Source organism: Myotis lucifugus, unplaced genomic scaffold, assembly GCF_000147115.1.
Source record: "Myotis lucifugus unplaced genomic scaffold, Myoluc2.0 scaffold_16, whole genome shotgun sequence".
In the NCBI taxonomy this organism is placed as follows: Eukaryota; Metazoa; Chordata; class Mammalia; order Chiroptera; family Vespertilionidae; genus Myotis; species Myotis lucifugus.
The window spans coordinates 14,061,036-14,075,392 of NW_005871064.1; the positions used below are offsets into that span (position 1 = coordinate 14,061,036).

The 14,357-nt window shown below is 44.9% G+C and overlaps 1 protein-coding gene across 2 annotated transcripts in view; it reads right to left on the reverse strand.

Moving 5' to 3' along the window:
- PTPRT (protein tyrosine phosphatase, receptor type T) overlaps positions 1 to 14,357 on the reverse strand; it is a 585,877-nt gene that overhangs the window by 75,501 nt on the left and 496,019 nt on the right. Inside the window, exon 15 of one of the 2 annotated variants that reach the window (XM_023750890.1) lies at positions 1,018 to 1,208. In XM_023750890.1, the coding sequence (XP_023606658.1) occupies positions 1,018 to 1,208 (191 nt within the window). The remainder of the gene's footprint in view (positions 1 to 1,017; positions 1,209 to 14,357) is intronic. The other variant, XM_023750889.1, reaches the window with a different exon arrangement.

Sequence of the window (14,357 nt, forward strand, 5' to 3'; positions counted from 1 at the left end):
GGGAGAGTGAGGTGCTCTTTAGTTCAGGGAAAACATCTTAATGAGTTTCCCTTCAAGTTTATTTCACTTTTTTTATTTGTAAGAGGGGTCGCCTAATAGGCAAGGTTTGAAACAAAAGGAGTGAGACAAAGAAAGAGAAATTGTTCTGCCTCAGAAAGGAAAGGGTGTGTGGAGGCCTCTTCCTGGCTGCTGGGAGAAGGGGAAAAAGGGAGTTTTGAGGACACTAAAAAGAACTTTTGGGAAAGGCAGTGGATGTAGAGACCTGTGAGGAGATGAGAACTGTATGACCGCTTGTATTCAGGCACTTCCTGTGCTTTGCTCCAAGCCACCACCCCTGGCCCCATTACTACCCAAACCTCAGTAGCAACTGCTACTCATAAAACCCTAGGGTTAGAGATGCTTTGGGAGAAAGGAAAGGGATGTCCGATGCAGAGGTGAGGAAAAGGGACAGAGAGGGGACAGAGGCACTGGAGATGAGGCACTGACTTGGGGGCACTGAGAACACAGCAGGAGTGTGGGAATGAGGCAAGAAGTGCCCAGGAACAAGCCAGCCTCTCAGATGCACTGGCAGGGAGACCTGCTGGCTTCCCACAACATGTGGGCTGGGGGCTGGAGCCATTGGAGGTGCACACTGAGCAAAGCTGTGACTCCAAAGTGCAGAAAATTTGGAGATATCTGAGCAATGAAAGGAAGAGAGGGGGGGGAGGGAGGGAGGGAGAGAGAGAGAGAGAGAGAGAGAGAGAGAGAGAGAGAGAGAGAGAAAGGGAGGGGGGAAAGGAGGTTTAAGGGTCTTCGATGGTGCTTCTCAAATTTAAAGGGTATACAAGTCTCTTAAGTTCTGTTAAAATGCGGGTAAGTGATTCAGTAAGTCTGGGTGGGGCCGGAGATGGTGCGTTTCCAACCGGCTCCCAGGAGACACTGCTGCTGTGGGTCCAGAGACTAAACTTTTAGTAGCAAAGCTTTAGCCCCAGAAGCTCCTGCACCCATCTGGGAGTGTCTGCACAGGCAGTCCCTTACCTCGTATTCCTCCTTGAACCCGTAGCCCTGGCCTCTCTTCATCTGGGTGATGTGCTGCAACAGATCAGCCACTCGGATGGCCGGCTGGAACTGGTCCCGGGGATAGCTCATCTCCATGGGGTCGCAGGCCCGGTAGGGGTGGGTCTGGATGGTGAGGGTGGGCTGGGACAGCTCTCCGCGGCTGCCATCTGCTTCAAAGAGAAGAGGCAGAACAGACCATCACCTATGGGAGTTTTGCCCTCGGTCCTCTGTGCCTTCCCTAGCGGGACCTGAGGAGGCCAGAGGGAACTAACTCATGATTCAGCTAATAAAGAAATCAGAGAAAGAAAAGAGACACATTGCTTCCTGGGCATGGCTGTGGGGGTAGACTGAAAAATTAAATCAACAAACCAACGTGTGAACACAACAGCCCTTAGTTCATTCCATCTCAAGGGTGCATATCGATGGAGTAAAGACCAAGTCCAGGTTGGCTGCCATCGCCGCCCTATCTCAGGCCTTCCTTGAGGCTCGTCAGGGTGGTGTTGGCCAATCCTGGCCAATATCAGAACCACCGAGAAGCCAGGCAGGCTAGATACTGGGAGCGCCCTTCTGTTTAGGAAGCAGGGTGCCTGCCTGCAAAGCCTCAGGGTCCTGGAGACCAGGGCCACGTGTGTGTGTGCTTCGGATCCACCTGCCTGCATCCCCGGGACCCGGTGTCTCCACCAGTTTGTCTCTGTTGGGTGGTACCCTGGGAGGAAGGAACTGGAGCCCCAGCCACAGCAGGGGCCCTGACCTCTCAGTTGCTCTCCAGCTGTGGGCTCTACAGCAGTGACCACTTTCGGCCTCCTGTCTAGCTTCCCCACCACTGAACACTCTTGCTCCAGGAGGCTCACGGAACCCACCTTGCAGGTAGGGAGGCCCGAACTTCCTCCTTTAGTTCTGCCCTTCACCTCTCCCAGGCCTGGGTCCTAAGTCTCATTATCTCCTTCATATCATCCCTCCTTGATAAACGATCTCTATTTCCCCCTGGTAATAATCCTTACACCCACTGCATTGCTCTAACTGTCCTCTGTTCTTTGGCCACCCTGGGAACCGATGCCTGCTGAGGTTGGATTTGAGATTCTCTGTTCCCCTTGGACAACCACCTTCTAGTCCTACCCCCTCACTGCTTGGCATTCCTTGCTGGTCTTTCCGGGCTGGTGTATCTTCCCCAGAACCTCTGGGGTTGGTTTGCCCAACCTTTTCCCAACGACATGGACAGTCTATGCCCTAGACCTTCTGTCTGTGGCATGTATGAGACGAGAAGTCAGATTTAATGTATCTCAGCCAGGTGTGTTCAGGCTCAGCCAGGCACCCCAGCAAGACCCCCCTAGGCCTATGCCATGCCTATTCCCTGGGTGGCTTAACATATATTCCTGATTTTCTGGAACTTGTCATTTCAAAAACCACGTTTTCTTTAGCTTAGTTGTGCCTCATGTCACAATAGCCCATCAGACATTGACTCTGCACGTGAAGGTGAGCTCTCCTTCTGTGTGGCAGCCTGAGAAACACTGTTCCCAGGAAGGAAAGAATTGCCAACATAAAGATCTAGTTTACAGCTTTCTGCACAAGGAAGAAGGGTCTAGGTGAGATGTTAGCACATAAAAATACCGATTACGTTTTCTCCGGGGATTTTAAATAACAGGGAACACATCCTCACTGGCATTGCTTAAACGCAGTGCTTGGCGAACATGGGGGCTCCTTCCCTTCTCTATCCATCGCACTCTGTGATGGGGAGTTAGAATTACTGGGAACCCACTCTATGCCAGGGACTCAGGTTGGCACTGGCCGTGCACAGAGCAATGCAGATTCCACCCTCAAGTCTTGATGATCTAGTAGGAAAACAGACAAGAACAGGAGCCGGAGAAGCCAGGTGCTTTTAGGTAAGAGCAAGGAGGTGGACAGGGAGTGAAGGCGGTGGGCAGAAATGTGATGGGACGAAGCTGTGAAATGGTGTGAGGGCCCGTCTAGAAAGGCCGTGAATGTGCAAGCATCTCCAAGCCAGTGGGAAGCTGTCGGAGGGTTTGAAGAGGAATCCTTCTTTAAGGACTCCCACTACTTCGTGTAGGGGTCATGCTGTCATGTCAGCTGCCATGGACATGAGGCATCTTGGGAGCACCACTCCTGTGATGGACTGGGAGGGGGCGGGAGTTGGGGATGGAGAAGCAAGGAGTGCCTGAGCTTGCTCCTCTAGATTCTGCCCTGCTCCCAGGAGAGGCGGAGCTGGAGCCCGGTGAGTGTCCCCTACCTAAGCCCCCATCCCCAGATGCCTTCAGAGACCCATGGTCTCCCCAAGGACTTGAGGCACGGGCTGCCTGGGAGACCGGCTGCCAGGCAGAGACAGGCTTCTTGGCAATGGGCACCTGGCAATTTTTGTGAGATGCCAAATGTTTCCAAAACCAAAGAGCTACCAATATGAATATTTTCCCTAAACACACGGCTTGACAGACTGTAAACTGGGTGTCAGCAAAACCAGCGCTGCAACGGAAAATAAATGCATTTGAAATTGAGCAACTTGTGTTGCTATAACATTTGTAATAATGTCAATGCTGGAGCTAATGATGCTATGAAGACTCGGAACCAAGGGATTTTCAAGGTTTATTAATTCAACTAGTTGGACTCTTTTTCCAATGCATCCGACCTCACCTATTCCCTTATTAACCTCCGATAATGCAGACGTGCCTTTTATCACACCCCATTTCACCCGACGCACTATACTTAATTTTCCATCATTAGGTTTAATGAAAACCCAATTTCACAACTCACTTCTCTCAGGAACCTACAAGTAATGCTACGTTTTTATCAGCCCCAATTAAAAAGCGTTATGATGTTCCTATTCGAGAGGGAGCCTTAAAACTAATGTGCGATTCTGCTGCTAATTCAAAAGGGTGCTGGAACTCACACACTGCGCGTAAAATGTAACTCAAACCAGCTGGCCCAGGGAGAGGGCATTTTTCATTTTTCATCTCACCAGACCCTTAATTCTCAGGCCATCTCAACTTCTCATTTATGGGTCCTGCATGTTTATTTATCACATAATAATATTTTGGGTTTCTTTTGCCCTTTTCTGCAGCTGTTGCCTTAGCCTGTGCATTCCCTTGCAGTAACTCTAGTCGTTGCCTGTGAGGGGCTGGTGGGGCGGGCAAAGGGATTTTGGTGACATGTCTGAGGTCCCGGGTCACCACCGTGCCCATTCCTCCTTTCTGTCTCTCTACCAGGTCCTCTTTCTTCTTCCTTGGGAGTCTAGCTTTGACCTTCTCTCTCTCTCTCTCTCTCTCTCTCTCTCTCTCTCTCTCTCTCTTTATACCTCTGCTACCAGCCACTATATATCTCCCTCTAGCTTCAGCCACATATTTCCAATTGCTTGCTAGGAACTGCCACTCCAACTGGTTAACAAATATTTACTGAATACCTACATTGTACAAAGCACGGTGTTAGAGCCCGTGTTCACATGGGGGTGGGGAGGTGGGGGGGGGTGTGCTCAGAGGGAGATAAGTGCACCGCAGCCCGAGCAGGAGGAAAGGAGAGATAAGTGTGCGTAAACAAGCCTAACAAAGGCGGGAAGGGACCCGCGTCCAGGAGACGGATGGGAGGATGATGTGCGGCAGAGTTAGGCACCATGGAAACGCTTCCACGCTTTAGGCATTCACCATCCCATCTCTGTGGGTGTGGCCATATCTACGTGCGACCTACATCACCTCTGTCCAGTGGACCTTTCCACGGTGCTGTGCGATATGGGAGCCTCTCACCGCACGTGAAATATGGCTAATGTGACTGAGGGACGGATTTTTAAATTTTGTTTCATTTCAATTAATTTAAAGGTAAATTTCTACATGAGGCTACTGTGTCGGGCCGCACAGATCTAGAGGAAGAAAGAGACAGGGAGATGAGAGCCTTCTGGAGCTACATGGTAGGGCAAAGGGGTCCACTGGAAACATATTGCAAGCCACATGTGTAACTGAAAATTTTCTCGTAGCAACATTAAATAAAGTAAAAAGGAGCAAGAATACATTTTGATTTAACCCAATACAACACATTAATATTTCAACATATAGTCCGTATAAAATTATTGCCGATGTATTTTACATTCTTTATCCTCACATCCACAGGTGTTGTGCTCTCACTCAATGTAATGGCAGATGGAATGAATGAACTTCTCTGACCAAATGCAAAGGGTAGAACTTGTAAAACTAATAGTAAGTACAATGCCACCCACTGTGCCTCGTTTTACGAGGTTGAAATGGACATGATATAATTGGCAACTGACACTCATATACTTTGTTATTTGAAGTAACAGCGGCCTGAAGGATAGATAAAAAGTGTTTTTCTTTTCCTATGTCCTTTCCGGGGCTCAGAATCAGAGGCCCTAACAACCAAATATGAGGGGTTGGCATCTCCAAGCCCTTTCTCCCCTCAGTCCCTTTACGGGGGTCTCCGACGTGGCAACGACAACAGATGATGGATAAAGGCCTTTGTGCCCTGAATGCAGATTCAGTATCAGGAAGACTCTGTGATGGGAACACTCATGGGGACGGTGCCTTCAGGATTCACCTATTCCTTCCAACATATAAATCAATCCTCCATCCTCCTCTCTGTGGAGGGAGCATGCACTCCCCCCCCTCCTCCTCCCCCGCCACACACACAGCACCACATCGGAGGGAAGGATGGTGTCAGACAGGCCATGGGGGGGTGGGGCTGAGAACATCCCTGTGCCTCCTGCCTCAGCCACAAGGAACGGATTCCAACCAGCGAGACAGCGAGGGCAACACTGAGCACCTGCCTGCTCGGTTTATGGTAAATGCGTCCTGGAGTGGTATCTCCTCCTCCTTTAGAGTTAAGTGAACAGAAACAAAACAGCATGGGTCTTAGCAAACCCCCATGTTACAAATAAGGAATAGGACACTCTTGGATGCTGAGAAAAAGACAATTTTCAAAAGAAAAAAGCAGTCAGTGTTGGCTGTCTACCCAACCACCATCTGGTACCTCCTTCCTTGCTGGCAGAGCCCTCAAATTAGTTTGGGTGCCTACATATCCCCATGTGACTGGGGAGGATGACCCTCTTCCCAGATCTAGGGGCACATTCCACTTTACTTGCAGGTGTTCTTATCCTCTTTGTCAAATTTTCAATGAGACAGAAGCTCCTAGGAAAGGTGTCCTTACTTCTATTTTTAAAAAATATATTTTTTTATTGATTTCAGAGAGGAAGGGAGGAGTAGAGAGAGAAACATGAAGATCAATGATGAGAGAGAATCACCCATCAGCTGCCTCCTGCACGCCCCACACTGGGGATTGAGCCCACACCCAGGCATGTGCCGTGACCCATAATCGAACCATGACCTTCCGGTTCATAGAGTGACACTCAACCAATGAGCCATGCCGGCTGGGCTGTCCTTACTTCTAAGAGGAACATTCCAGTGGCCTCCCTGCTCCCCACATATTACCATATGTGGGGGTGATGCCTGCAGCTGCTAGAGCAATCTTGCATCCACATGGCCAGACTGATGACAATGCCCCCGTGAGGTGGGCAAGTGGAGAACTTGAAAGAACTTGGGTCCTTAATGACATCCTTAAGCATCTCCTTCAGCCAACCATAGAACCAGCTCCAACTCCTGACTTCTGATCCTGTGAGATAATACATTAACTTATTCTTTAAACAAATTTGACTTTTTTCCGGTTACTGGAATTGTAACCTACATGACAGAAAATAGAAATGCATTGTAGAAAACGTGGAAGAATAAAGGAAGTGAAAGATTAAATAACAAGACAACAGATATTTCAAAACTTGGATCACGTTAAGAAGCAACTAGAAAAAACTCTCTCTGGGTGCCTGGCTGGTGGCTCTGTGGTTGAGCATGGACCCATGAACCAAGAGGTCATCAGTTCAATTCCTGGTCAGGGCACATGCCCGGGCTTGATCCCTGGTAGGGTGGGTGCAAGAGGCAGCCCATGGTTGCTTCTCTCTCATCGATATTTCTATCTCTCTACCTCCCTCCCTTCCTCGCTCTCTAGAATCAATAAAAACTTTTTTTAAAAAAAAAAAAGAAAGAAAAACCCTTGCTGGGTGAGGCAAGGGAAGATTGTGAGGAAACCAAGACGCAATGGCCAAATTGAAATGAGCGTTGGAATAATGAGAATAAGCAATAGGCAGAAACTTGCGGAAGATGAGTTTGAGAACCTTGCAGTGAAAATGCAAGGGTATAACAATGAGATGTCTATTTCCTCTGTATCTATCATCTGCTCATGTGTGTTCATGTGCAAAGGCAACAAAAAGACATTTTCAGAGAAAAGAAAACAGACACATAACAGCCAGATAATTGGTGTTGCTAAAGGAGAGAACCGAATAAATGGAACAGAAGAAATAATAAGAGGCATAATGTAAAAGCAGCTCTTTGGCAGAATAAAAACCTAAATCTTCAATAAAGAGTTCTCCACGTACAACTTAGAAATAGGACAGATCTCATAATTCAATTGTTTAAATAGTATTGACATAGAAATGCTCAGATAAACATCTAGGCTGGGGAAAATGATTATCTATAAAAGAAAAGAAACAATGCTAAACATATTTTCTGTTGCACAAATTTAAATGCCAGAAAGCAGTGGAACACAATTTTTGAGGGGAAAATACTGTGCCCCAAATGATACACTCATATACATTGTTTTTCATTAGGAGGCTACTGGCTCAGATCCCTGTCCAGAGGCATGGGGAGGTGGGGAAAAACAAACAAACAAACAAACAAACAAACAAACAAACAAAAAACTCCACAAGGTTGGAGGTAAGCATTTTATAAAAGAATCAATTTGTTAAACACCAAAATCAGTTTAACACAAATTGAAACAAATGTGAATAAAATAGAATAAACTACAAAAAGGGATTCTTATAGAGAAACTATATAAAAAGCTAATATAAAAATTCTTGCCTAACATATGAAATTTTACCAGCAAAAACCAGGAAGTAGGTGATGGATGCATCACTAAAAAACAAGTATATCAACTTCTGGTTGCCAGATGGGAGGGGGGTTGGGAGACGGGTGAAAAGGGGAAAGGATTAAGATGTGCAAATTGCCAGTTATAAACACAGTCCTGGGGATGTAAAGTACAGCATTGGGAATATAGTTAATAATATTGTAATAACTATGAATGGTGTCAGATGGGTACTAGACTTATGGAGGTGAGCACTTTGTAATTTACATAAATTCTAATCACTATGCTATACACTTGAAACTAATATATGTCAACTGTAATTAAAAAATATTTTAAAAGTATATCTTCACCTTTCATGACAGACAGTCGACATATATTAATCTTGTTCTTAAAGGATCTCAAGCGTGTATGGTCACATCTCTGTAGTGTGTGTGTTTCAGTTAAAGGTATCAATTAGTAGAAAAAGAAGGGTATGTAGCTTTCAAATAGAGGCGAGGAAACCATGGGCCTTTACCACATGTGGTCTGTGTCCGCATTTATGTCACTGGTGTGTGATAGACAAAATGCAAACACAGAAACCTGTGCAACCACCACTGAACATCCCCTGTTCTGACAAGTCAATGAAAAACCACCCTATAGAGGTATTTCCATAATTCAACACACATTAATGCCTCCCCCCACCCACCCCCCAAACCAAACTGCCTCCACTGAAGAGAAACTCACAGAGGGAAAATAAAATATAAAGAATGACAAGCCATCTGAGGAAGCTTGTCCCCATGAGGGGGAGTCGGGAGACGTCAGACACAGAGAAATATGCCTCCCAAGAATGGAAAATAATAAAACAATCAAAGAGACTATAAAATAGCCACATTCCGATTGATTAAAGAGAAAACGGAAGGCCCGCGCACCACAGCAATCACGCAACCCATCACGGAGGAAGGACGGGCAGGTTTGAAAGTACAAACTTAACTTCTAGAGATGAAAAATCTAGTCACTGACAGTAGAAAGCAAGTAAATAAATATAAGAACAGATGTTAATGGAACACAATAGAAGTTAAAGACAATAACGAAGCTGAGGAAAAGGAAAAGCTGGCTCTTTCCTTTGAAGACACCAATAAATTAGACAAACCTCTGCTAAAAATGACAGAGGGGGGAAAAAGACACAAATAAACCACTTCCCAATTGTTAGAAACTGGCAGAACACGTTTATCACATGCTCAGACTGGCGAGTGAGTACATGCCCGGAAAACCGGAACACATCTGAAGACGGATGAAGGTGGCGGAGTCAGCAGCCACAGGTCAGATCAGCCCATCACCAGAGCACCGGCTTTTTTTTTTTTGACAAAGATGTTCTTTTTTGAGATAACTGTGGATTCACAGTCATAAGAAATAACCAAGAGAGGTTGTGTATACTCTTCACCAGTGTTACTGTCTCGCAAAGCTGAAGAACAACATCACAATCATGGATACACTCCACGGACCTCACTCAGGTCTCAACAGGTTTACATGTGCTTGTGTGTGTGTTCGTGTTGTGCATGTGTACATGTTTCATTTTATGCAATTTAATCACGTGTGCAGATTCCTGTGACCACCACCACAGCCAAAAGGATCCTTCATGCAACAGGAGGAGCCTGTGAGTTTTTCTCTTGTCTCTTGGCTGAGGGCTGCCTACTGGACCCTGGGTAGCTATAGCAATAATGAAAAAACGCATCTCTCAGTGTAACCCTGAAGTCTGCCAGAGCCCCACAAATGGGCCCCACATTCCCATAGGGCCACCGTGTGTGGCTGACATGTTGTGCACTGCTCAACATTAGAGGGGCCATTCTTGTAATAGCCTTGCTCTGTGACTTACTAGTACGTCCTGTTCATTAAAAGCCATCAGTCTTTACTTAAGTGATTAGTGGTGGGTCGTCATTTTCATTTTTCATAATTCATAAAGTAAAAGGTTCACTCGTGTAGAGAGGCAGGAATGAACGAATTATTAGTCTGTGGACTTAGCATCCTAAAAGCTGAGGCCGAATTAGGAAGGGGATCTCTTCTGTGGGCAGAGAATTGGACTCACTGGACTCCCATGAGGGGTCTTGGGGATGTACATGTGTGTGTATGCATGTGCAAGTGTGTGTGGGGGGGGCATGGCCTAGAAAATACATGGGTTTTCCCTCACTTCTCCCACCAGAGCTAAATGTTTTTCTAAATCTCTGTTTTATGAAATAGACTTCTAGGTAGGGTTGTTTTTGAAGAAAGGATTTTACTATAAACATAACCTTTGAAAACCATTGTTTTCTATTTTTTATGAGGGGGTCACAAATTTATGAAAATCCATGGGAAAGCAAGACAGCAAAAGTGCTGACACCAGTGTTCCCTGGCACAGGCTTCATAAACCTAATTCAATTGAAACAAAAATGAAGCCATTGGGTGTGTCAGAAGCAATAGACGTGCAGCAGCAACAGGATGCTTAGGCCTTAACCACTTAGTGATCCAAGAAGGAAGGCGGAGCATGAAGCTGAGGGCCGTGTACGAGAGCCTGGAAATACACTGTTAACCACAAAGGAGAAGAGACATAATTCTGGACTTTCAACATGTTTTAGCTCACTGGAAACACAGCCCTTTCGTGGAACACCTAAGTCTAGTGATTAATTACTGCATATTCGCCATTCGTTTGTACTATTAGACACATGTATGTGTGAATGATCCCACGTCCCGCGTGGATCAGGGTTCGGGCTCCGGAAGACGAGCCGCATGCAAATGAAAGAAATGAGACAAGAAATAATTTGGAAATATTGGGGGCCAGGCGGACAAGCCCAATACAAGAAAAAGGACTTCCACTGGTGCCCAGGCCTCGCCAACCTTTTATTCAATTTTGGATATACATCTAGCTCTTAGGCAGGTAATTGCGGTAACAGACAGACTATCTTAAAGGTCAGTAAATATTAGAAGGATTTACTCTGAGACTATTTGATCAGGAAATAGCTTGAGCCCCCATTGTCTGGACTAGACAATCGGTGCATAACTCTGGCCCTTGCCATGGGTTCAAGGTTCACCAGCATTCTGGGATCCTTGTTTACACTTCTCTGCTAGTGAAGACAATAGGTGGCTTCCTGTATATATGTACCACCAGAGGCACATATATGAACTTAATTAGTAGAAAAATATTCCTTACTGACAATGAGATAGGTGTCTACACAATTTTGTAAACTAATGATAAAGTATGGTACAAATATTGGCTGGGAAGAAATGTGTTCCTGGGGAATGCTTACTTAGATGAGAGTGAAATGTAGTAAAGTAAGAACTGTGAGTACTCAGTGTTGGAAAGATTAATACTAGTGTGAGGTTATTAAATGTTCTTAGTAAAAGTTCTGCATATGGCTGTGCATGTTAATATAAATAGTCAAAAGAACTTAGAAGAACGTGTCTAGGTGAGTTAGTTACTTGAAGCAGAAATAATAAAGAAAAGTAATTGTAGAGTTTTGATAATATTTTAAGCAGGAAAGAGAATGATATTGATGGCTTTTGAGAGGGAAATTGTGCAAAGAGATAGGCTGGGGTTGTATGAGGAAGGGTCTGAGTTACACATAAAGGGATCTACTGGGCCCGCAAGCATGACAACCTTCAGGTGGCTCCTGCATGCCATTTCCGTGTTTGGCAGGCCTACAAACAGTGGAAATAAAAACAAATAAAACTGGGTATTGGTAGAGCCAATTGGTTGACTCACCTTCCCCCATCCCCAAATCATCATTAAGGTGAAATCTGGGCTACAGATGAACTTATCCTTAAAGTAAACCCAAATTGGCTGGGATTGCTAGCAACTGGGGAAGACTTCCACCTTGAAAATTCTGGGGTGGCTGAGAAATCTGATATAACAAGGAAATAAATTATTCCAATTGGAAAGACTGAGAGACTCCCATCATATTTCCCTGAAGACAGGGAGGTGGTCAAGTGTGTATTGACTTTGAACATAAATCAACCTGAGTAAAAACCCCAACACCACCACTTACTGGCTGTGTGACTTTGGGCAAGTTATTTAACCTCTCTGAACCACAGTTTCCACAAAGGGTTTATGAATGGTATCTATAAAAAATCATTAGAGAAATGGAAAATGTAACACTGTGGTTTATAATTGTTAGAAGTGCCAGACATTATAGGTCAACACAATAGAGAAAAAAGAGATGGTCCCTTCTCTCCATGTCCAGGACCCTCACATATGCTACCCCTCTCTTTCCCCATAATGGCTGAAATAGCATCCTCACATGTCCCTGAATTCTCTTTTGTTTCTTTACAGTGAGGCATGAGCATTTTTTAGAAGTTCAAAACTAAGCATGGCACCTCCTTTCTGAAGCCATTCATTGGCTGGCCACTCCCTATGGCCATGTTCCTGATCTTTACTATGGCTCTAAGGCTATGACTACTCTAGCTCCCACCTCTCTCACCTGCTGCATCTTGTGTCTCTTTGTCCTTTGCTCATGAGGCTGTAGCCATACAAGTTCTTGGCCACCTGAGAGTCTGCATATGTGTGCTATTCTTCTGGAATGGTTAACATTCCCCCAAACTTCCAATTCCAAGTGGACTCCTATTCTTCCTTCAGAACTCAGCTCAAAAGTCACTCCCTTTTTTAGAACAGAAAGTTGATCTATGGTAGAAAAGAAGATCAGAACAGGGGTACCAATTGGCTTGAGTGGGGCAAGGTTTGCCTGGGAATGACAGGAGGGATCTTCCTGGCCTGTCTGCATATTATTAGGGGGTTGAGTTGCACCAATGTATGCAACTGTCGAACTCATGGAATGGAAAGCTTAAGGTTTGTGCATTTATTTATATGTAAATTTTACCTGAAAGGAAAAAAAAATAGAACACCGAGTCTGCATTATTGATATGCATAGTGCAGTACTAGGGCAGGGGAAAGTGTACTGATGTCTGAAATTTCCCTCTGCAATGCATAAAAAATCAAGATGGATTGAGGGAGGGAGGGACAAAAAATAAGTGATAAAGTAAGTGTTATAAAATGTTAATGGTAGACTCTAGGTCAGCGGTTCTCAACCTGTGGGTCGCGACCCCTTTGGCGGTCGAACGATCCTTTCACAGGGTCGCCTAAGACCATCTTGCATATCAGATATTTACATTACGATTCATAACAGTAGCAACATTACAGTTATGAAGTAGCAACGAAAATAATTTTATGGTTGGGTCACAACATGAGGAACTGTATTTAAAGGGCCAGAAGGTTGAGAACCACTGCTCTAGAAGGTGAGTAGATGGGTGTTTACTGGAAAAAAAAATTATTAATTTTTCTGAATACTTGAAGATATCAAGGAACACACACCTGTCTGCCCCATCCCCATCTGAGAGTACCACGTTACATCCTAACAATATCACCTTCAGGAATCACAATGTAGCTTTCTGGACCTGTATGTTGTATCCATAATTACAATAGTGATTGGAAAATTCATAGTGAAATTATTTAATGTCTGTATCCTTCCCTAGACTGTAAGCTCCATGAAGGCAGGTGCCCTGTCTCTGCTGTTTACTGTGGCATTTCCAGGACTAAGTGCTGCTCACTAAATACTTATTGTCAGGTAGGGACACCTGCCCCTCCGAAATCTGTCTCCAACTTGCTAATAGACCGCGACACCTGTCTGCTTCCAAGGTTCACCTCTCATGTCTTCATGTTCTTATGGTGAGAGTAGCAAGATCTTCTTTTCCTGCCTCAGTTCTATCAGCCTTGGGGGTTTAGGTAGCAAAGTCAAATTTACTGAAAATGCATTTCTTCCCTAGGTGGGCTTCTGGCATTTTAGTGACACCCAGATCCACTGAGCATCTCTCGGCCTGAAGGTTGTCAGCTTCCCTGAGACTCCAGTTTGGGATGGACATGATTAGTTTCTCATTGGCTTCAGGGTTATGCCCAGCTTCTTGTGTTGTGTTTGTATCACTGCTGTCCAAGACCTGCAGCCTCATAGGACGATGCGTGATGGTAGGAAAGAACCTCAAATAATGCCTCACACTGAAAACATGGGCTTATCTTATTTTCTCTCTCATTCATCAAAAATCGTAATAAGACAAAGGTATACAAAATAGTTGCAGAGTAATCCTTAGCTAAACTGGAAAAATTCCATTTTGACAGGTTGTGCAATCTTCAGTCTGACAGGTGACTCTGTGTTTCTTTGATGTGTAAGGAAGAGAAAATGAAGTGACTAAACTTGTCTGGGAGAGGAAATTTAAATGTGCAACAGCAGTTTGAAATGATTTTGTCATTGTACTGGCGGATAGGAGCTTGATTTCTCCATTTCAAACTATGCCCTGTATACTTAAGCGGAGTTTGTGGATATAATATACCACAGAGACAACAGCACACTGACAGCAGAAATAGTTATTGAGTTTTCACCCTGAGTTCTCATCCTGGTTTTGCCATG